The 24,336-nt window shown below is 38.9% G+C and overlaps 2 protein-coding genes across 6 annotated transcripts in view; one reads left to right on the top strand and one right to left on the bottom strand.

The window, feature by feature from the left end:
- LOC138045065 (ubiquitin-protein ligase E3B-like) overlaps positions 1-5,714 on the top strand; it is a 26,854-nt gene extending 21,140 nt beyond the window's left edge. For both annotated transcript variants that reach the window (XM_068891427.1, XM_068891428.1), the window contains 8 exons: positions 148-261; positions 429-566; positions 942-1,007; positions 1,108-1,166; positions 1,672-1,854; positions 2,441-2,552; positions 2,763-2,855; positions 2,984-5,714. In XM_068891427.1, coding sequence (XP_068747528.1) covers positions 148-261; positions 429-566; positions 942-1,007; positions 1,108-1,166; positions 1,672-1,854; positions 2,441-2,552; positions 2,763-2,855; positions 2,984-3,178 — 960 coding nt within the window. In that variant the 3' untranslated portion in view covers positions 3,179-5,714. The remainder of the gene's footprint in view (positions 1-147; positions 262-428; positions 567-941; positions 1,008-1,107; positions 1,167-1,671; positions 1,855-2,440; positions 2,553-2,762; positions 2,856-2,983) is intronic.
- LOC138045066 (lethal(3)malignant brain tumor-like protein 4) lies at positions 5,636-23,313 on the bottom strand. Of its 4 annotated transcripts, none has more exons than XM_068891430.1 (18): positions 23,255-23,313; positions 20,070-20,228; positions 18,654-18,980; positions 17,168-17,356; positions 16,544-16,818; positions 14,438-14,576; positions 13,998-14,086; positions 13,638-13,890; positions 12,651-12,733; positions 11,876-12,107; positions 11,682-11,764; positions 10,748-10,973; positions 9,881-10,117; positions 9,698-9,794; positions 9,221-9,403; positions 8,931-8,977; positions 8,329-8,555; positions 5,636-7,214 (listed from the first exon to the last, which is right to left on the bottom strand). In XM_068891430.1, the coding sequence occupies exons 2-18, from the start codon at positions 20,218-20,220 to the stop codon at positions 7,104-7,106; spliced, it is 2,949 nt and encodes a 982-aa protein (XP_068747531.1). In that variant the 5' UTR covers positions 20,221-20,228; positions 23,255-23,313; the 3' UTR covers positions 5,636-7,103. The 4 variants fall into 4 exon arrangements, with proteins under 4 accessions (XP_068747531.1, XP_068747534.1, XP_068747533.1 ...); XM_068891433.1 differs by having other exon boundaries at positions 16,544-16,671; XM_068891432.1 differs by lacking the exon at positions 23,255-23,313 and adding an exon at positions 23,182-23,236.
- Between the last annotated feature and the right edge of the window lie 1,023 nt (positions 23,314-24,336).

Below are 24,336 nucleotides of genomic sequence, written 5' to 3'. Positions count from 1 at the left end.
AAGAAATTAAAATCTAAAATTTACTATTAATTTAACAGCACCGTTATTTCAGTGAAGTCTCCTCTCGAGTTTTTACGTGGGCAATTTTGTGGCGTGGCTTACAAATTCTATTTTGTTCATCTAGTGCCATTTTTTTTTTAATTTCAGTTGACTAGCGGCGATGAGGAGCGTCTATTTCCTTCCTCGACTTCATTTATTCATAATAACCATTTAAAATTGTTCGAGTTCCTGGGGAAAATGCTTGGAAAAGCACTCTACGAGGTATGTTATTCATTGAAAAGTTAACCATGTTCTCGATCAGAGATTTTGATCTTTGTTGGGTGATGGGTACGTTTATTTTCCAGCTGTTAAACAAAGCCACGATTTACTAGTGATGCAACCTTTAGAGTTCCGTCTTTTCTGTGCGTGCTTTTCTTTTCTTTTTTTAGGGCTTAGTAGTGGAAGTTCCCTTTGCACCGTTTTTCCTGAATCATGTTCTTCGTCGACAGCACAGCAGTCTTTACAGTTCAATAGATGAACTCCCTTCATTGGATCAGTCACTCTACAAAAGTCTTTGTTTTATAAAGGTTTGCGTTTTCCTATACTTTTCGACGCCGCCTTACTCTTAAATGGAACAAATTCCTCCCCTCCCTGTCAAGCAGGCCTGCAAACTCTCCAAGGCCAAATATGTGCCTTTTGCACTTACCTGCATGCTTACACTAACAGCATAATTATCGGGAGTAGGGTCACGGTAACCCGGACATTTACAGAATTGAAAAGCGATGTCGAGACGAGGCCTTTGGTTTATTGTCCGAGAAGACTACTTGATAGAAGATTGTTTTACAAAGGTAGCACTTCCTCCCACCTCAGTTATTTTAAGACCCCTAGGGTTGGTCCGGCGGAGGTTTGAAGCCAAGAAAGACCTCTTGGTGATCACCGCCTTTCTCGTTCTTTCTTTTCAGCATTACGACGGTGATATTAGAGATCTCGAACTCAGTTTCTCCTTCGATGAGGACGTTCTGGGCAAGGTGCGGAATTTACCACGGGGCTCAATATATTTTCGTTATTATTTTGTGTGTGTAAACACAGTTGGATATGCAATTCTTAATGTATTTTTTTTATTGTTAGGTTGTAACACATCAGCTCATGCCAGGAGGAAGCGCTATACAGGTCACTAATGATAACAAGTGAGTTGTCCTTCTTTTTCTTACAGGCCAGCAAGCCCTGTTTTCTCTCTTTGGTTTAGGTTAGAGAACTTGAGCTGCTTGTGTTCTTTTTTAACAAACTACTCTAGTAGAAATTAGCAGAATTACAGTGCGTGTCCACATAGAAATGCGTCAAATTTTCATTCATAGGTTTTTGGCGATCAAAATCTCTTAGAGTCTTACGAATATTGAATGATGGTAGCAAAACTATTGAACTCTTCCGTTCGACCACTAAGCTTCTGATTCCTCTGTGATTCAGATCAGCTGCAGAATGACATACATAACTTGGAGGTTTGATGAACCTGACCTTAGCAATGAAGTTAACGGGCACAGTTGCGCGGCTTACTCCAAGAAAATCCAAGCCATCGCTAATATGCGTAGCGTCGTATTGTCGCCCAGGGTACATTATTCTCAGACCTTCCGGCTCTGCTTGGAACAATTCCAACTTTCGTGTCCAGTTAATATTTTTTTATTACTTTCCTCTCAGAATCAGTTATGTTCATTTAATGGCCCATTATCGCATGTGCGTTCAAATTCGGGAACAAACAGCAGCTTTCATACGGGGATTTAAGTCCATCGTGCGTAATGATTGGCTCCAGTTGTTTTCCGGTCCTGAGCTTCAAAGGCTTATTTCGGGTGACAGCACTACTTTGGACCTTAGTGATCTTAGGTAAGTTTTTTAAAGGCGCACTCTTTCAGGAGAACTTAACAAGTTCAACAGCAATGATATTATTTTTATCTTTAGACATGTTATCGTAACCGTTCAGCTAATTATGGAGGATGTCATGTCGAACAGTCGGAAATATTTGTAAAAAATCGTGCTGCCTTGTTAAGATCACTCAGAATGTTCCGTTTCCCCGTTGTCCAGGGAAAAATAATTTTTCTTTTTTAGGAAGGTACCGAATAGCATTCCCTTTATTCTCAGTGTTCTCGATAGATGAATAAAGCGAACAAACTGAATACGCCGGTTTATAGCTCAAGATACACAGAACGTTCATTCTTCGGGACAATGGAGTTGGTACTTTTGTCTTTCATTTCGTCGACCGGGAAATTTAAAAGCGGGAAAAGTGAATAAAATTGTTCTGCTAGCTACGGAACAATGATAAAAAAGTAACAAGGTTGAAGCCCCTCAGCTGGTTTCAGTAGTAGTGCAACAGGTTGTTTTTGACCAAACAGTTTCTTTCAACCTTGTATGTGCATGAGTGGATGATGCTTTAAGCGCCCTTAGTTTTCCTCTCGTTTTCATCCCCCGGCAGGCGCCACACACGTTATTACGGTGGTTATCATAGCAGCCACAGGGTGGTCAACTGGTTGTGGGATGTGCTGGAGAAAGAGTTCAATGAAGAAGAAAAGTCCAGGTTTTTAAAGGTATTCTTTCTTACAACGTTTTAGCAGTAGAATTTGAAGCTCGCGGAACCAGCTTCTAACGTGTTGGAGCATTTGGCGTTCCTTTTTGATTGATAACAGTCCCGCAATACTGAATAGGTTTCTTCCATTATGTTAGAAAGGTGGCGGTAGAAAATTTGCTTTGTTGCAATGCCAGCGTATTCTTTTTTCTCATATTTTTTTTCTTCATAGTTTGTTACAAGTTGCTCAAAGCCTCCGCTTTTGGGATTCGCGCATCTTGAACCGCCATTTTCGGTTCGCTGCGTTGAATGCAATGACGATGAGGTAGGAGGATAAAAGCTTTTAATGGAGAGGGGAGGGGAGGGGAGGAAAGAGATGGCATCCCACTTGTACATTAAGTTTAGTGGCACATGTCACTTATTACTTAATTGTTCGTATTTTTGCCGCCACAGGATGATGGTGACACGGTTGGTAGTGTGTTTCGCGGGTTTTTCAGCATCGGGAGGAGGCGTGATCCTGTGGGCAGACTCCCTACGTCGTCGACTTGTTTTAATTTGCTTAAACTTCCAAACTACAGAAGGAAAAGTACGCTTAAAGAGAAACTGCGCTATGCAGTCAATGCTAACGCTGGATTTGAACTTTCTTGAGGCGTACAGTACGTTCAAAATAGAAAAGAGTTGAACAGTTAAAATGAAAGCAGCAGGCACCCTGCTCATTAAACTATGCGAAAAGTGAGGAAAGCAAAAAAAAGACGTGAAAAGGATAACACTGAAAATACTCGATTTCCTGGGATTGTGATCTTTCAGTCTCAAAGTTTGTTCAGGCTGAAGGCCGATAGTTAAGGATTTGCTGCTCTGTGCTTTACCTTTGCATGTACAAAGGGTTGTCTTTTGGAGGCAGCAGGGCCGCGTGAAAAGGGCAATTGGTCGCACTGGGTTCTAATCCCTCTTTACTGGTCTTCTGTGGGGCTTCCGTGGTCCTGAGTTCAGTTTTACCACGGTTCGTAAAGTGCCAACCGCTTGTCTCCAGTCGGTAGGGGTTCTTAAATCCAGGGACGGCGGAACGTATTTTGCATTGGAGGAGGGGGGCTAACAAGCAAGCGGCGGAGACGCTAACTTGTAGGGGGTTCTGGGGGAATTCTCCGCCGGAAAAGTTTGAAATCTTGAGCCTCGGAAATGCTACTTTCAGCATTCTCGGCGAGATATCAAAAAAATAAACGTGGACCAACCGTAAAAACCGTGTTAAAATATTTATTTTTTACTTGAAATTAGCCCCCCCATGCTCCACCGTGCCTGAAATCGTGTTCTGTTTCAGTTGCTTCTTTGAGATTGTTTCGGTGGGATGCCTGTGAACTACGCTAAGAGCCCATTTCCGAGTTGCTGCATGCCTCAGTTTCAAAGCGAGTCCTGCTGCACAACCATTCAAATGGATCGGAAATGAGTTGTGTATTCTTATGCAAATCAAACTCATTTCCCTTACAATAGTTGAGCGCCAAGACTCACTTCGAAACCGAGACAAACAGCAACTCGGAAATGGCCTATTGGTAGTGTCAACCGAGTTAACCGCCGCAGGGACATTGATGCTCGTGTTCCAACAGAATTGTTAGTGTAAATGAGTGTTGTCCTAAGTAGTGTGTGTACATATATATGTAAAGGACATCAAGTGGGGCCTAACGCTACTGTGCCTGTGATGGATGAAGACCTTTGCTGATCTACAGCGTCAGGAACTTCTTATGTATCACCCAAGGACAGAGCAAAATCTCTGAATGATGCTGCATCCATCATATGCACATCATAAGCATATGGTGCATCCATCATATGCACAGTAGCGTTAGGCCTCACTTGATGTCCTTTACATATAGAATTGTTAGTCCTTTAAAAAATTGACATGCAAATGCTTATTTATTCCTAAATGTGTGATTACTTATTAATAATTTACCTGAAGAATTTCGAGATAGATTATCATTATTGGGCAGCTTAATAAGTAAGAAGTGAAGTGTACTTCCTCTTGCAACTAAAGCATTTGCGTTAAAAGAGTAGTTCTGGGGCATGTTCTACGCGAGAGTTTCAACCCACGACCATTTGGACAACGAGGTTGCATGCACCTTACCACTTGCACAGGCACTCTGACTTAACGTGAGGAAGAACAAGTATAAATGGCAAACGTACATGACCCCGAAACGCTACCAAAAAGGGAAAATACAATCAGGAACGTCCCCAGATTGCGTTGCTTACAGCGTTTTGTTTTAAATGCCATTCTGTCACAGCGAGGTTTGGCCCGAATTTAACGCAATCAGTGGTTCAGTTAAATAGAGCGGTTTTCAATTGAGTGGTGAAAGTAATTAGCTAATTACTTTGGTTTTGCATCTCCTTCACTCAGTGATTGGTTCAAAGTTTTCGCGCCACTTTTTCAACCAATCAGAAGTGAAACCAAAACCAATTTGTGCTCGCGAGTGCATATTTTCCCGCCTTTTGTGTCGGCTACGTGCAATTACTTCGAGTTTTGATTGGCTTACTGGATTGTTTCCGTCCTTTTTGATTGGTTAAAGTAATTACTATGGTTTTGGTTTTACGACACTTATTTCAAAACCGCTCTAAGACGGGAACACTTGCAACTTAATTATACAACGTTTGCAAACTTTCGCTAGTGGCGTCTGTTCTCACTGCGATTAGCCAATATAGAAATTACCACAATACTCTTTGCTTGTCCTCCATAAGCATTGTTTTTCTCTTATAATAGTCCCAAGAGAAATTGGAAACAATGCTTGTGCAAAACTTTGGAGGGACAAACAAAGAGTATTATGGTATTTTTGGTATTGGCTAATTGTAGTTTTTTTTTTCATTCCTGAGGTATTGTGGGTAATTCAGTCCACACGAGTAAACCAGCTTCTATTTCACTTCTCTTAACTCTCTCTAATTAAAATTGACCATTGAGTTTGGAGGACGCTTTTGATCCACACCGAGCAACGCGACACTGTCAAGAGATTTAGAACGCGGCCAAGCCGTTTATACATGTTCCTGAAATAAAAACGTAGGAACCATTTCATTATTGGCACTTTGTAGGTTTTTATTGACACATCACTGAGTGGTCAAAGACTTCACTGCTTTCTATTACTTTTCTTAAAATTTAATTGTATAAAAATATATGTACAAATTATCCCAAGATATTACATGAATTCTGCAATTGTGGAAATTATTCTTAATACAGGGGCACAATAATTCAATCTTATACAAATAAAACTTGCTTACACTGACTTCTTTAAAAAAAATTGCATTAATTTAAATTTGTTTTTTGCATTATCGACTGTTAATGCTTTTTTATAGTGTTTTCGGGTTACTGGTTGATTCACATTATCCTCAATCACCTCCATATGTCTTATTGGCTTAAATGCAGTATTTAATCATAGTCAAACTAAAAGGAATTTCAAGTGCATAATAGAACCGACCGAGCAAAATGCAGTAAACTCAACTGGATGACAAAAACTAAAAGATTTCCTCTTTAGATAATCATGTTAGAACGCTTCATGAGAAACACAGCCGGCAACGAAGGATGCCAAACATTTAAAGAAGCATTAGCACGATTTTTAGTGTTTCTTTAAGACCAAGGACAGATGATATCAATGAAGGACAAAAATAAAAGCTATAGTGTCGCTTCGAAGAAGCATTTTATTGCACTACTGTTATTTTTTTTGCGTCTCTACCTAAGGTTGGAGAGGATGAAAATGGTTTAAGTTTGACTGCGGAAAACGACCTAATTTTTTACTTCGCATGTGCGTAGGGTTACGGTTTTTCCCATATTTCTTACCGTAAAAGTACCTTGACAAAAAAGCCACTTTAAATGATGAGTTGACATTTACGTAAGTTAATTAAACAAAACGATTGCAAAGTACAGCCTAGTTTAGTTTGCGCTCACAAATTAGCCCCTATCATCATCTTCATTTCTTATACAAAGATAGGTGTGGCCATGTTTTAACTACAAGTATCTGGTTAATTCTTTAGTGGAGAAAGGGCTACGAACGATCACTAGAGCAAGATCTATGTTGATGTTAAGTTAATGCTGGAAAGGTTTTTGTAACTGGTTCCGTCCAGCAAGGCTATTCTTTGGGAAAGAGCAAAAAAATATCTCCCCAGACCTTAACAGTGCCACTGAGATGAAATCTCTCTTTTCTCAAATGTTGAAAGTGAATTCGCAAAGACATTCGTCTACCCGGAGTGTAAAGTGTGAGACTTAACTGTCCGGCATTACTTGGTGTGAAATATTCATTCCAGTACAAAGTGCAGCTTATTACGTAAGCAAACGTTTGAGAGAATGAGCTCGAAAATCCAGTGAGTATTAAATACCAAATGAATCGTGTAGACACGCTGCGACTCTTCCTCTCATATCATTCGCTTAAAATTTGCGAGGGTGGCAAAAACAACTTTTGATAAAGGTGAAGCCGCAGCCCTCGTAGTCGGATGTTTAGTTAAGTTTTGATCCATCACCGGGCGAAAATTGACTAAAATCCGCTTTGAGAGTCAAGGAGCAATTTTGAAGATCTCGCAAATTGAACGAAGAACATTTGTTTCACGTCCATTAGTGTTTTGGAATAGTGTTAAATATCTTGAGGGCTGGTCCAAGCTTGATCTTGAGAATATTAACAATGTCATTCTGTGTCAATAGAAGAAACGCTTCGCCATCGATTTGCTGAAAGATAAAAATCAGTAAATCAAATCTCTAGAGTCGCTTCTTTTATTTAAAAAAGGGCAGTGGCTATTCGTACGGGACCCGTACACCGATCTATTTTTGCTATTCATAACCCTAACCTTGAACGACATAGCCGTACAGTTGAAAGCTAACCATTTTAAAATGGGTGCTTAGACTTCAATACTGTTTTTCAGCGCTACCGAAACGAAGGAGGTATTTTGTGAAGTAACAGGCATCAATGCCGTTGTTTGATGGCGGAACCGGCTGTATGTGAAAGAACTAAAGACGAGGAAAGACTTTCCGAGTGTTCTTTAACCTGTAAAGTAAAGTAAAGTAAAGCAACCATGTTTAACGTCGATAACTCGTAACAGTTATTCAACTGACAAACCTGAGGTCGACGGTGCGCTCATTTTACTCCCCCCTCTCCATCAGTGCTCCGTTTTACGGGTATTTAAAGCTACTTAGCTACACGGAAAGGAAAGAAGTCGAAACAAGGATGCGAGATCCGGGAAATCGAACTCAGGACCTCTTGCACCAAGGCCGCGCACTGACCAACTGTGCCATCCTTGCTCCTTCCTGTAATAATCATTCTAAGAACACTCCCCGCCCCGTAAGAATAGGTCGGTTTACGGGTCCCGTACTAACAGCCACTTTGTTTAAAAAAAGTAACGCTAGTTTCTGACGGAATAGCACTAGAAATATGCCAAAAGATAATTACACGCGAAACTAGTCAATAAAATTGCTGACAGTTCTTGATATGGCAATCAATAACCTGTTGATAAGACACGGATCACATTGAAGTACAACACGTGTAGTTTTGTTTCTTGACTTGTAAATTTACAAGTCAAGAAACAAAACTACACGTGAATACATTAATTAAAAATTGTATAGACATGACGCTTGCAACGAACAAAAACATCCAGGGTAGCACAGGATACCCAACAAGCGAAACCACAGACATTTCACCAAGTAGCAAGCTCCGTCATCGGCACGATTTGTTACCGAAACCTACCGCTCCACCAAACCTTTGATTGTGTTAACATCTTAACCATTCGAGGGATAGAGCTTCGCTTGTCCACTCAGTATTACATCAACCAATGACGGTGTGGCTTACCTGTTCCCCAAACACCTTGGCTTGGTCCACGCAGCCTAAACTTCGCACGTGACTCATGACGTCATCAACAGTCCATTTCATAATTCGCTGCCTTTCACTGGAAGCGACACCGTCATTTTCTGAATTGATTGCGGCTTTGAGTTCACTGAGACCCATCATTGAAAATTGACTTCCCAGAGGCCAAGGGAAAGAGAAAGGAGTAGCGTGTTGAATTGCCTTGTCAGCGTCTGTAAAATGCAACAACAAATTACAGTGTAAAAATTATGACGACAAAAAAACATGGAGACTTGGCAAACATTAAACGTGTCTTAATCGGTTGTCTTTCCGCAATGGCATGGTTATGGAGATCAGTCAGAACTGCTCGGCAGCTCAGCAATATGTGCAGAAAATACTTAAAAGATAAGACAGTAATTGCAAAACAATGGAATCGTGTTGCAGACTATTTGTTAAGCTTTTTCCTCGGAGGAAGGGACACTGGTTATCCGTTACCATGACCTGTTACACTTCGACCGTGAAAAACGGTCCGTCCGTGTAAGCTTGGAGCTAAATTCCACTGGTATCTAACCAACTGCTGCAGATTGAATCACTAAAGAATCACTTACATTTGTTTGAACCTCCAGGATGCTTTTCCTCCTTAAAAAACCCTTTCCTAAAGTAAAGACAAACGTTCATTACTGAGAATTCGAAGCAATGCATTCTAACATGATAATATATTTGAATTGTTGTCCAAGTGAAAAATTCTTTCAACAAAACTAAGAACAGAGGCATTATCGTTTTCTTGTTTGGTTCCCATTATCTGAAGGTAGTACCTTCAACCCAGCGCAACCTTTAGTGCTGCGCACAGACACTGTTTAGGTCGACAAGATTTAGACTAATGTATTAAGTGCCATACCTGGATGAGCTCCTCGTGGATATGATACTACTACCAACAGGACTCTTAAGCGCTCCACTGGCCGAGGGAGGGCTGGTAGACGAGGGTGAGAGGTGTGGGGTCTTCTTAGTCAATGGCGACTTGGAAGGGTGTTTTGAATAAATCTTTGCTTGGTTTGCTTCGTTATTTGGACAACCTGATAAACTATAAAAACGACAAAGGCCGTTTAGTTACCGACAAGGACGCTTAAAATTATGGCCGCGCAGTTCACAAACTGGTAAAAAACAAGACTTATCCTACAATGTACACAAATGTGATCACTGAACAGTACAAGTTTCCTTTTTTTCACACGACGTAGATATGGAAACTAAAACAACGTACATGAAACATATCCAACTGAAACAATGGAGCCTGACCCTCAGCAAAACAGACCTGCGTCCTACCGCGATCTAATAGAATAAGGGTTGCAAACAGCGGCGTGGTATCTGTTCAACTTACGTGTAATGAGTTTTCCAGTGCCCCGTTACGTGACCCAAACCATCGCACCCTGGCGTTGGACACACGCCCTCCACTGTTGGACTGGGCGGGATTTCAGCTAAACAGAGATAGAAAAAAATATACAAGTCACACAACAAACAAACGCAAACAGAAACCTGAAAGACAGGCACTATTTCGTCTTACGTTTGACTTCTTTGACACCGGTTGCTTTTTGTTTAGAAGCGTAGGACCAGTCCGATTCCTCAGTCATGGAGTTGTTGGAGAGTCGGTCCACAAGGCAAGAGTCCTTGTTTAGATTTTGCAGTGAGTACGGACAGCCAAATGTGCTATGATGTGTAGAATATTTAGCACCCTTCACATGACCAATACCCTTGCAACCAGGAGTTGGACACGCCGCGCTCGACATCTTTTCGCGTGTAGCTGAAAAAAAAAAAACGAAAAAATGAACAAAATTTAACAGAGCACAAGCACTTTAATCTATTAGGGTTGAAATAAAAACACGATTGTTGGATCAAACTAGTGATCTGATCGGCGTAACAAAAATGGTGATAGATCGTAGAGTAACTTTGAATTGTTTTGTATAATATTTCGGCAGGCTAAACTAATTAAAAATCACTATTCGTTGCAGTGGCCCCTTTTATATTCTTTTGGAACTCTCTAAAGTGCCACGACGAGGAATAACTCACTTCCCTTTTTCCTTCGGATTTTGAAAGTGTGATTGCTTAACACTTGACTGGCAGAATTTTGAGCTTCGATTTTTATCCTAAGGCTGTTAACTTTGAGTGAACGTTTTGGATTTAACGGTCCACCATTACTCACTGACCGACTGGACCTCAGAGGGTTGGATCTAGGGAAAAGTGACGTCAAAGGCTCACTAGCTTAAAGAATCTGACTCTGACTCTGAACCTAAATATATAATAGGGTTAGGGTTAGGGTTAGGCTTAAAACTTGGGTCACTTAGTGTTTGGTTAATATAGCTTTGAAATCCAAAGAAAGCTACAACTTGATGTTTTGGTCATGGTAGCACTTCAAGCAATGACAACCACTTACTAAGCGGGGTCTCCAAGGGATGTCCTGTTTTCTCACACCACCCCACAGGATGTAAATCACTGGAGTCAGCATCAAACCAGTCGTCATAGATATCATCCCATCCATCAAAATGTATCTTAACTCTGTATTCCTCCAAGGATGCTACACGCGCAGCACGCACTAGGGAAGGGTTTCTTTTGTCAACAGCTTCTAATCGTTCTCCAGCCTTGAAACTTGGCTTGGGCCGCTTTACAAACAAACAAACAAACAGTCATCAAAAGCATATAATGACCATACGCTGATCGACTACCATGTAGCAGTTTTTAAACGAGCACTTTATGGCAACCAGTACAGACGTAGAAAACCAAAAAAAGAGTCAATCAGGACGCAAGGCAGATTAATTCAACCGATGCTGGGACTCACACCCCGCCCGCCAAGTAAATGTGAAGTACGGCATTTGACCCAACACTCTACTTAATCCTCTTCGTGCGTGCCCGCAGAGGCTTTCTTAACAGCTTAACATATCTTCGGGGTGAATAGCCGGTCTTCATATAAGCCGGACCAAACGAATAACGAAAAAGTTGGGCTAACTCTTTCCCCTTATTTTGTTGTCGCCTCAATATATATAGGTTTGGGTGCGTGAGTTCGACATTCATAGTTCAGCTCTTGCGAAGTACGGTTGACTCTGGCTGAAGTACGCGAAAACGAGTGCAAACAAGTCTCAGCTGGTGTTGATTATAACTCTGATTAACTAAGAATAGGGTCGAAAAAATCGCGACCATCAGAATGGAAATTAAATGAAACAATTGAACGATGGTGAAAATTAATTACAAATTTGCCGAAAACTATACCGATATTCCTTCAAAAGTTGTTCTTTTCTCTTCACTCTCTCTGGCCGACATTTTCTTTTTTGCCCGAAGATGTACTGACTTAGCCACTGTCATAGGGTCTTTACCTTCTTGAACAAGTCAGGCGGTGCAGCCACTGTGCCGGTGTCCCGCAGATACTGCTCCCATTGAAATGTGTACACCTCGTCATCTTTTATGTGAAAAAATAAGACACAAATTTTAAAATGGGATACAAGAAAAAAAATAACAATTGAAAAAGGAAATATAGGTACACAAAGAGAGCTAGGGGTGTGGTGCTCACCATTTGGCGGGTTCAATTTCTTTCCATTTTCCGCACACCAACCCACTGGGTGGATGTATGGACAATCATCCTGGCACCAGTAGTCGTACGAGTCATCCCACTCATCAAAGTGAACAAGGAAATGGTTGCCGATTACATTCGTTACCGTAGCAACACAGATAAGATCCGGGTTTTTACGATCCACTGCTTCAAGCTTCATGCCAACTTTAAAGCCGTGTACCGTAGGCTGAATCTAAGAAAGAAATAAGGATTACAAAAGGAAATTGGAAGATTGCATTTTCTTTTCTTTTCGCTTCAGCTTTAATTCCCAGGATGTACAAACTGGAGGCCTATTCAATTTAAAAGACAAAGGAAAAAGAAAAAGAAAGTTTGTCTGTTTCTTCCGCACGCCATGGGCTTGCGATGTTCTTACTCCACGAATTATAATACATACCAAATAAATACTAAATTGACTAGGTACACCCCTTGGAAAGTTTTTTAGGATCAACTAAATCTAACAAATGATACAAAGAACAGCTGATTTAAGAATGAGGCAAACGGCCAGATGTTTATTTACAAATCCAGCTGACCGGGGTCAGTGTTGGCCAGGGGCATTACACGCACAACAACTGCGGAAAGTGATCCGAAGTGGGGCGGTTCAAATGCAACACCTGCATGCGTATCACCCGGCTTTGCTGTTTCCGTTTATCAAGCGTGAATAGAATTGAAGCACAAGTTCCGGAAAATGGCAACAAAAGAGACCGAATTAACAAACAGTGAGTTGACATGTTGTTACCGGTTTAAAGAGATGTTCTGGAGCAGCCTTTGCCCCACTTTTCTTCAAGTACTTTTCCCAGTTGAACTCCTGTTTGTTGAAACCTGTTAAACAGAAAATAGTTGCTAGTGAATCCGCGATAAGCTCGTACACAAAATACTGCAGCCATGCACCGAATTATTCTTCATTAATAATCTCTGTTTCCACTTCCACCTCTGTAACTGCAGGATAGAAGAGTTACAATTTTTTCTCCTCGAGGTCTTCGTTTACACTTTTCGGATTTTCTCGTACTTTTGATTTCAAGTTTGACTGTCAGTTTGCCTTTTGAGAAAATATATGAGATATGATATATCTGAACTGCGGATTCCTTGAAATGATTTCACATCAGAGTGATTCCGAATCTTTGAACAGAGGTTTACATGAATTTGTTTTTTTGAGAATGATCCTTGTTTGGCTCTTGTTCTTTTCTGTTTTATCCACATCTTGAAATTCCCGTTAGTTTACCTTTAACTGACATCAGTTTCAGTATGTCCGTATAAAAGCCTCAGTTTCTCGAAGAGATGAGTTTTTTTCGATAAGACTTGGAGCGGTTACACGGAAAAATCCGAGTCATTGCTCCTTTCCAGGAGTCCAACCTACGATTAAATCTCCGTCTAAACTAAGAACAGTGTTCTATCGAGATATTTGAAGTTTCTTTCATTCAAGGCCGAAAGATCCGCTCTTTCTAACGTTAACTTGCAATGTTATTTTCGTCAGATAGTTTTTAACAGTAAAGAGAATTGGGCGTGGATCCATGCTAACGACCAACCGTGTAGGCAGCCGCTTGTCATAAAACCATGAAAGTTCCCTTGACGCTTACTTCTTTCTTTTATGCACGTTTTAATACTTGTCCACCAGGCAAGAAACTTACCTGAAATAAAATAGGTTTCATTGAACTTGGACAAGCAGCAAATTTTAGGCCAACGTTTCCGTTAACGTAAAGTTTAATGTCACTTAAAAAAAACTTACTTCTCGGTGGATGTAACACCTGTCCATTCTTGTCACACCAGCCCATGGGAAAGATAAAGGGCGAATCCCAGTTTGTCCAGAAATCATAACTTTCAGACCAACCATCAAAGTGCATCCTAAGTCGCGCTCCCTTCACCTTGACAATTGTACACACACAGATGTAGGATGGATGCTTGGGATCAACACATTCCAGTTTGTAATCCTTTTTAAATGCGTGATTTGGCTTTGGAAATACATCCAAACATGGGTTCTCCTATTAAAAAGAAAGAAAAATGTGCCAGACCCATCTTTTTCATGTTATTTACAATTGTGTCTCAGTTGTTAACGTAACACCGATATGTTTGATTGTGATTTACACACCTGTTTGAACACAACATTAGGAACTGCTTTAGCGCCACAAGCTGTAAGGTATTCTGACCAAACAAATGGTTTCGTAGAGTCATAGGGAACTGAAAACAACAAATATTAGCTTTATCATTAGAAGGCTTATAAACAAGTACCGATTTGGAATGATGCTCATTGCACATTCCTTTAGAAGAGTTAAGCATAAACATCGATCCATTTACGACAAGCAAATGTCAGTGACAAGAGCATGTAGGGCGTGTAGTTCCCGGTGTTGTGGTCTGTCTTCTGTGATGTATCATGGTTGAGAGGGTAAATGCCCGGAGATATTAGCTACACCAAGCTACTCTAAAAATCCGAGGGCAAATAAAGATATATGATATGATATGAGAGCATTACGCTAAGCGTGTGCGTGGCAGTGTAGGAAATGCAGCGTGGAAAGAAACAAACTTAATTACCTTCTTCGCCGCTCATCAGATCAGATGGTTCTATGGCGATTAGCTGTTTGGCTGCCTTAACTTTGTATTTTTCTCCTTTTCCTTTGAGTTTAAACTTGCCCATTAAAGGTGCATCCTGCACTGGTGCCGGCATAGGTGCCTACCAAAAAAGGACACGAATTCCAGATTTGAGAATTTGCAATGTAACTGAGAAAACGACTGGAAAAAGAACCCGCAGTTACCATCAAGTTCAGACCAAGGGGGTGCTAGGGAAAAGACGAGCCTAAAAACGGCTGTGAAGGAAGATAGGACGCAGCTCTTTACAACACCTAATTTCACTGGATCGCTTTAGGACGCAAGCTCTATTGTTTTTAGGGTTAGGGTCCATCGTTGATCAGTTGTAAGGGGTGCATGTATTTGAATCACAACACATTTATATTAATAGCAAGACGCCATAACTATTCCACACCACAAAAGATGGCGTTTTGGATACTTTTCGCTTGAGAGCTTTTAAGTGTCTGGAGAATAAATCTCACACTATTTTAAGCAATAAGAAACAAAGCCAAAGCCAGTCAGTCAATTTTCCCGCTCTATGCGCAATTCACAGGTACAGTGCGGTGACCGCGGTCCTTGAGAAAAAAGGATAATCTTGAATATTTTACCTGAATCAAAACGCCACGAACTAAAATTTTCAGTGAAGATAGCTTTTTCGTTTCTTGCGATAATATTAAATTGGCAAGTTCCAAACTCAAATATTTCTCTTGTAATTCGAAAAAAAGTGAACGTAATCGCGAGCCCTTCGTCCGCGATTTTGGTCTTTGGTCCACGAATCATGTAAGCAGCCCAAAAAAAAAAAAAATTGTTAATCCCGATAATTTCTGTACGAACATGATGAAAATTTATTTCTTCTTTATCACCCTTGATATATCTCAGCTACAGTCGTATTGGATGTTGTTGTGAGTATAGAATCTGCTTTTATTTTCAATTGACCGTCTCCCAACCCACGCTCCATTTCATTATGAGACCGTATACTGAGGTATTCTAGACATACTAAAGATGGTAACCCGTTCATAAACTTGTATAAAGAAGATTTTGAAAATATTCAGGTAAAGCAAAGACCTTTTCCATTTATCGAAGGTTTTCTTTATCTCCTTTGCGAGATTTATGCTCTTTGGGATCATAAGTAGTTAAGGTCGCGGATCAAGGACCCCTATCCGAAAATTGTTGATATTTTTCAAGAGGCGATAAAACAAAAGTTTAAAACTCTGCAGCAAATTCGTTCCCAACCGCAGAAGTAAGTTTATCTGTAAATCCGTTCTGCAAAAGGACACGTGTTCCCGTTGCCTTTTATCTTTACACAACTCAAGTCAACATCACCGTGTAAGTTACGGAGCCACAAAAGTAGAGACTTCCTAAACAAATTAACACACCTGTCAACAAACTTGAATTCCGCACAATCACCGATAGCAGGAAAGCCGAAATTTCGTCATGTGAAAGAAGAATAATCAAGAAATCATCGCATAGATTTCTTTTTGGTGGTATTTTAGTAAACGAGGAAATATAACATCATGTTCGGAAAGGTCGCGGACCAAGGATCTCGCGGACCAAGGACACCCTACTCTTAATTTTTGTTTATCGTATTGTTCGTTTCTACCGGTCACACACATCGCGACCCGCAAATATAAAATAAGGAAACCTGTTTTTCCCCGTGCAGTGGTTAAGCAAATTGTTGATTGGACTCCGATTGTTACTTGATGTAAAATGGAAAAATCGGGACGGTGGGAACTTGCGCTTTCGTCTTTCTTCTCGCACCGCCCACACACGCGCACGTAATTTCCGCTTATACCCTTACTCGTGCGTATTTCGTTGGTGATTTTTAAGAGCTGGGATGTGTATGGGTTTAACCACTGCTTAAGATCGACCAAAATTTGTACTTAAAGCTGCCAGGAAACGGTTTTTTTTAATTTAACTGAGCAAGAGAAAGTTACTGATGGCTGAGCCAGTTAATAAATTATCTCTTATATCTTAAATTCCAAGAAATGAGATGATAGCAAAGACATCTTGTATTAAACACAAGCAGGGGCCCGAATTATTTAGTTAATCTCTTGCTAGAAACATGATACTTACACCAGCCAACCCAACTGTTTTCACTGCCATTCCAATTTTCTTTCCTTTCCCCTTCTTTTTCTTTTTCACAATCTTGCCATCAGCAGTTTTGACTTTCCGTACAAACTCTCTTCCTTTGTTTCTCCTGCCTGTATAAACACCAACACAGGACAGTCCACAGAATCTCCCTGAGGCTGAAAAATCTTGCCGCAGCCCGTACTTTCCACACACTTCGCAGCATAACACGCCGCTTGTGTCCGGGGCACCATTTTCCAGCTTAACTTTTTTAGGGGAAGCTATTGAAACAGTCATACACAGAACGTTTCAGAATCACTTACTATGTGTACCGCAAAGGTTTGCCCATTATCACAAGCGAGCAAATTGGCAAATTAAAGAGTCTTAAAGTCACCGAAATGATGATATTTTGTGTACTCTTTCAACAAACCCTAAAGCTTTTTGTTTCTATAACAAATTTTCAATGCAAATTCTATATGGATTCAAATTCCCCCCATTGATCACTACGTAAATTTATCGTTTCTAGTTTTCTATGTGTTATTTAATTGTTTCTTTCCAGAACCCCCCTCCACCCGAATTATGAGCTTTACAATACCACCATGAACAAATACAGGTTCAAGTTGATTCTACCTTCATCCTTCTTTATCTTGGCAACAGCAGAGCCTGTCTCCTCCTTTGCAGCGCTGTTTATTTCCTCACTTGTGGACTTGCGACCATGTTCAGTGGGGGTGCTCCAAGTTATTTCACCCTTCTCTGTTTCCACTGTGCTGATTATCTCTAACGTGCCAAATTCTGTCAGTTTAAATTTCAAATTGCTCCCTACAAGTCAACAAGATAAGCTCAAATAAAGTTTAACAAACACAATAAATTTAATGAAAATAAGATATGTCTAATCTGATTAAGTCTTCTTCCTTCTGGCAAATCCACAAAATCTAAGTTTAAGTATTTACCGTCTTTGTCTAACAATAATAAATTTCACATATTATTCCATAACAAAAAAATTGGAAATTAAAGGTTGCATGCATACACATCTCTTAAATTCATGTATTGCATATGTTAAATTATTATTATTAAGTTCTTTAATTCAGAGTGTCTTTCAAGTTTCACAAAGTCATTATCAAGTGAAATGATTAAAGACAATTCAACTTCCCAATATTCTCTGTCCCAGATATAATTGAGACCAAACCCTTTCTTACTAATTTAACTATAACATCAATAAGGCACATGGAGTTTGTATTACGTTTTCTTTTTTTTTTTCTTTTTTCTTTTTTGCAATAATTAAAAAATGTAAATTACAATCTCGATAATCTTATTAGTAGTGTAAAAGTAAGAAAAGATTGGCCTCAATTTACTGAATCTGACACTACCCTTTCCCACCTGGATAATGCTTTTCTAAAATTGAACAATCCAATCTGATTAAGGTGAATCTTCTCCAACAATGACATTTATAATCCTAATCAGATTGTTCATATATTTAAACTTACATTTTCAATAAAATAACACTCAGTTACTCACTTGACAACAAAACCATTATATAAAGACACTGATTACCTAACATGAATGGCTGATTGTAAAAATAGGCAAAGTCTTTCAGTTTTAAAATTTTGAAAATGTTAAAAAAATCTTAAATATGTGAAAAACATGTAAAAAAAATGCTGGCTAATTTAAAAAGTTTATCAGCTCCTAATTGAACCAAAAGATCCTATAACTAGTGATTAAAAGGACAATAGCAGGTACTTTGGATGGTCCAAACTTCTTGCATTTCAGTTCTGGTTTTTAAATTTCTATAAATTTTCATATTCTCTTGAAATTGAAATACAAAGACAAAGCTTGATGGATGAGACAATTTTGTATGGGAAAATCGTCCAATGCAGTTCAATGCTTTATTGACAATGGACAACCGTAGCATAATATAGGGAAAAAGATTCACCAATGTGGTGACAGCACAGACAACCCAAGGTGGCTTGGGTTTAACTTCCCATTCAGTTTGTTGTTTCCCAACTTTGTTCCATGACTGGTTCTTGTTTTCGTTAAAAATCAATACTAGAATGGATTTGTAGCATCCTAATAAGTATTTTGTCACGTAATCAATATTAACAAAAGTCATTTTCATCACCTGGCAGAGTGGCAATGCCATCCTTCCAATCCAAAGCTGAAAATGGGTCATCATCTTCAAATGCAAGTTTCTTCTCCTTCTTTATCTTCACACCTGTTATTTCTTTTGAATCTACAGCAACATTCTTGTCTTCAATATTATTGTTGCATTGATTTGCTGTAACAATTGCATCTGTATTGCCCCCTGCAGAGACGACAGCTTCACTTGGCTTTGTGACACTGGTCTTATCACTTGATATTGCATCACTGTTAGGGTTGTAGTCAGTATGATTTACAGCCACAGACTGAGTTTCTCTATTACTGGGATTAAGAGCGTTTTCCCCAAAAGCTGAGAAATAAAAAAATTAACATTTTTAGCTGGAAGTCTATTACAGTAATACTTAACAGAGAGGAGGGCAAGAAGGCAGACATTAGTCTAGGGAGGAAACAGGTTAAACTTTGAGAAGTACCGGTAGATCTGTTCAAAAAAGGTCTTAACAATAATTATTATTAAGTCTGTTCACATCTGGTTAACTAAATAATTCAGACAGAGTAGAGCATTTTCTTTACAACAATCACAAGTGACAAACTGATACTGTCATTACAAAGAAAATCACACTACCTAACTCAAAGCAACCCAACCAAATGGAAAATGTTGTCAGTAGCATTTTGAAACATCCCGTATTTACTTGAATAAGCACTGTGGTACTTATTTCATTTTTCACGCCTCAAATGCAGCACTTATTTGAGGGCGGCACTTATTTCAAAAATATTTCTGTACGGAAATTAACAGAAAGTCTCTTGAGAGTCACCATTTGACTCTTACGACATTTTACTTGATGGATGAACAGTGAAATATAAGGGGCTGGTTCAAAAATGAAGTGAACCATTGAGACTAAAGTGAAGGTTAGGATCAGAAAAAAATTTAAGCTTAATCTCCTTTCAGAGCAACTATGCAAGCTCTCCTGATCATGATGGCTTTAATTCCTAGCTACTGTTCTAACAAAGGGCCCGGGGCAACAGATTTCCCTGAGATACTACAAGCATGACTCCCTGTAATACTTTCACATGTACACCTCTTGCTGCTTCACTATTAATGTCTTGAATCTACTGTGCAGACTAATTTGATTTAACTGACAACTTGAGGCTCTGTGCTGAAGGGTTTCTTCTAAGTTAATGATCCTCAGATGACACCATTGAATTGGACAAAGTTGCCTTCCTTGATAGTGGTACAGAGTTCAAGTTTCACAAGTAGCATGTGGCACTGATCATAGACTTTCATTTTTTTCAAACTAGCTTGTAAGATCATGTGAGATAATAATTCTGTTACAAAATCTTCCAAAAGCACAAGACATCTCTTGAATATGGCTTGCCAATAATTTTTCATAGTTAACAGAGCAGCCCTTTCATATAATACTACACTGCTTGATACACTTACCTAATTCAGTGTTGCTGGATGAAATCAGAGTTTGGAAATTTATCTGTGCTTCTTCATCACTTTCCACTTTCTGTCTCTTTGATTCGGGCTCATAATTTTCAACCATTGCACTAGCAATTAAGGATACCCCATCTTCCTGCAGCCCATTCATAATATTTCCTAAAATAAAGTCCGAGGCAAAAAGAAAATCAAATGGAAATTCTGAAAAGGTTGGTAGTCTAGCAAGGATCCATGAAGGCTGCTGATCCAAGCATTTTTGACACAACAAAAGTAGAAGATCATCATTAAGACAAAAAGCAAAAGCTCACAAAAAGGAGCAAATTATGGAGATGAGAAATTTTAATATCATATACATGTATTTCTGAATGTGACCAATACCTCCCTAATGCCGATGCAAAATTTCAGGGAGGATTGATTTCACATGAGAAAATACAATTTGCCAAGGCAACATTTTGGCATGAGAGTGGACAGGCCCTGCAAGGTTCATTTCTTTAAACATGCTTCATATTTCTTTATAGGAATCAGCTCCAAACTCATACAAATTTGATACTTGGAAGTTCTCACAGAAGAAAAATATAAGCCTTTAATTAAAACACATGGGCGGATCCATACTGGTTTCCACTGTTTTACAGAAATCGGTCAGAAACTCAAGAAAGGGGACTTTGGAGGGTTCAAATCCAAAAAATTCCTGGGAGAGTATGCCCCCTAGAAACTTTTTTGTTGTTTTGGAAACTGGGCATTATTTATCCTAGATCTGCCTCTGAGGATTATCTGGTATATGTTGCTAAATTTAGAGTTATTTTCTCAGTTAAAGGATAATAAGAATAAGCTTAATTGTAATATACCTAGACTTTCACTCAACAAAACGAGCACTTTGATTGGTTGATTCTCGGTCACGTGCCCCCAATCAAATTCAAATGTATCGTGACCGGCATACAATTCCACAGTTGTTAATACCTGCTCCGGATGTTTTGCTGTAATTATTGTTGAAGGAAAAGTCTAAATATATACCAAAGCACTTAATGTAAGGTCCCTAAAAAAATACAATAATTTTGTTTTCGTCTCGGGAAACATCAGGACTCTTGGGAAAACAAAACTAACTTGCAAAGTAAGAAAATGCCAATGAAACAAAAAACAGATTTGATATGCTCCCTTCTTTTCACAACTTTATCTACATAACAAAGAAAAGAAATTAAATAAATATTTTTCAAATTAAAAAAAAAAAGCAGAAAAAAAGACAAAAGGCAAATGGGAAAAAATAGAGAAAAAACAAAAATATTCAAGAAAGAGGAGATTACACTATTATTTGAATGATCTGCCCCATTAATACACAAATGTTGAACCCAGGTGTTAACAATCTCCCACGTGATAACGGGCTACATGTGTTCCCTTTCGGATTCAACAAAAAAAAAACACTTCCGTAATCTCTTTGTGGTGAGAAAATTCAAGACCCTTGTGAAAAAGAACCATTTCAAACGCGTTTAAGTCTCACAAAAATACTTCAAACATATTTTCTCGATGATTATTCTGACGCCCCTAACACTTGAAAAAGAGAGGGAAGCCATGGAGAAAGTATGAACAACGAAAAATTAATTTCTTTTAGGTCTTAACGTTGCATTTTATTTATCTGTGTTTTTTTTAAAGATCGAAATGGCGATTAAAATTCCACAGTGGATTTTTATTTGTCAGCTTCAAGCTCCGTTTGAGTTCCGTGTCATGAAACATACATGTTGTCGCGGTTTTGTGACAAACTATAAACAAACGTTGCCAAAAAAACAACCATCGAACTTTTTCTTTTGAGATTCATAATTTTAATTGTACATAGAATCGCCTTGGCACCAAGAGTAATTTTCCAAAATGTTTTTATTGCCGTTTTTTTCTCTTTGTGGTTTTCAATTAAAATTAACGTATTGCGTGAATTGTGCGCCGGCCGTATTACGCTCGAGGGCAGAAATTTGATGAATTTTAGATCAAGCAAAGTTTAATATTTTGGATAAGTCAGAAAGACACTCGTGACTGGCGTGTTTCCGAGTGAACTGGTGGAATTCTTCCAAAAAGTTGTTAAAAACAGAGCTAATTTTTGTCGAGAAAGGGGGTTCTGCAAAGTACTCATATTTTTCTCAAAAGCGACACGGATAGAAAAAAAAACAAGACGGCCACCAGATGAGAAAGAAAAAGTTTTAACATACCAAAACGACCTTCACAACATGCAAAGCCCACACATTACTTCTAAACTGAAGTGAAAGCGACTTTTACAAATTGAAAACTTGTGGTAGGCAAAATCGTTGAGTTTACGCGAGGAAGAAAGACGAAAGAAATCGCGTTTCGATTCGAGGAAACATTTGCTCTCAATTTTCGCAACAACCAGCGCAGGGTACCATAAAGCGCTTGTGATAATCCTGATTCGGACAACAAATTTGATGTCCTTCGAGATTATTTCAATGATCTGGAAATATAATGTTATTTAGCTATAAAAGGTTTCCATTTCCTTAGAAAACGAGAACATGTTGCGTTAATAATCTTACCGCAAAGTAGAAGTTGAATCAGCAAACGAACTCCACGCTTGAGGTGTTTTCGGGTGCGTGTTTGAATATTCAATAACCTTTTAGTTTCAAACGTGTCTCTCACTCAAAACCCATTTTTCCTAGTATCCCATTCGAACAGAATGAACACAAAGCCTTAACATAATTTCTTTTCGTTCTTAAAGTTCGGTTTTCAGTGTTTTTGTGAGATAAACACGGCAATAAAAACTGAAACTAAACAGTGTTCCTGTGTGTGAAATACTTGACCTCGCTTCCATGTGAATTCTTGTTTTGTTGGTTTCCTTGTAGTCCATCTTGATTTGCCACAAGTTTTAATCGCCTATTTTCGCTTTATATCCTTCAACAGTTAACTTAAGCGGTTGAGCAAACCATGCAGTATTTGACCTTCTAGTTTTAAAAAAGATGCGGACCTGAACTTGGATATTTAAACAGGATTAAGATCTGATACCCTTAAAACCAGTCATGGCTTTGCATGAGAGGAGTTTGAATTGTAACTTTACTTTTAAAATCACCTAAAAGCCCCAAAAAGACCGCGAAATTCGTTTGAAAACGTAACTAGAATCCCTTACCTTTCTATCAAGGTTATTTGTAGCGAGTTCTAAGAAAGGAAAGGCGTATTAAAGAAGATTTAAAATTCCTTACCACTTATGAGATGGAAGACTACACTTCTCCCAGCAGAATGAATTGACGGCTAACAATAGGATATCTCGCCCTTCGTCCAACTGCCAATCAAACGCCACAGAACAATAACACACGTGATTGAAGCTTTTATTATGTAAAACCACCGGAAACTTTCGCGGTGCCAGAATTTTCAATTTCATGTGAAAAAGGCGAGAAAAGGCTTCTTTTCAACGAAACAGGAATGCAAACAAACTCCAAATCGTGTTTAGCATGTGCCCCGTGCACTGTAGACGGTGAATGGTCGAGCGTTATTCTTGTTTTAAATGTTTATTTTAGATATTATAAAAGTATGCAAGATTGGGAACCCTTCAATTAACACGTTTTGCGTCACAAAGATCGAATAATGGTTATGATTATAGAATACACAGTTCAGTGTTTTTGATATAAAAAACACGTTCTACTTTGCTCCTGTACATCAAAACTTAAAAACTTTGAAGCCATCCTCAGCAGAGGTTTCAAAATGCCACTAATTTCAGACCACTTTAGACCAAGTGTAAAATACTGATTGGTTGGTGTTGGAGATTATAGATATAAACCGAAGCAAGATTATTTACAGCGCTTTATGGTCTTCATTCGCTTTCGGGTTTTCGGCTTTCGTAAATGGTCATGTTTTAAGGAACGAAAAATATTCTTGCCCGGTCTTGCTTACTGAAACTGTGGCATATTGCAACCCGCGATATTATTATCACCAGTTTCCTTTTTATTTTTGTCGCCTATTGGAAACTTTCCTGCCTTCTCACAAGCCCATGAATAGCCACATCTGAAGACATTTAAAATTTTAAAAATTGAACATTCGAGTCAGTCGGATAGAAAACGTATAATTTATATTCGGTGATGTTTTATCTCCTGTTTTCGATGAATACTTTCTTTGATGTAAGATTCTTGGAGCAAAGATTTTTCAGTTAAAGGCACAACATTTCAATACAGAGAATTTAGCGTCTTTTATGTGGGCGTACAAATGAAAATAAACCCAGCACAAAAAATGAATGTACAACGCAAACCGTCAGCCTCTTCGTTTTTTTGTTGGTTATATTAATTAACTT

Source organism: Montipora capricornis, chromosome 4, assembly GCF_036669925.1.
Source record: "Montipora capricornis isolate CH-2021 chromosome 4, ASM3666992v2, whole genome shotgun sequence".
NCBI lineage: Eukaryota > Metazoa > Cnidaria > Anthozoa > Scleractinia > Acroporidae > Montipora > Montipora capricornis.
This window is presented reverse-complemented; position numbering and strand designations above follow the sequence as displayed.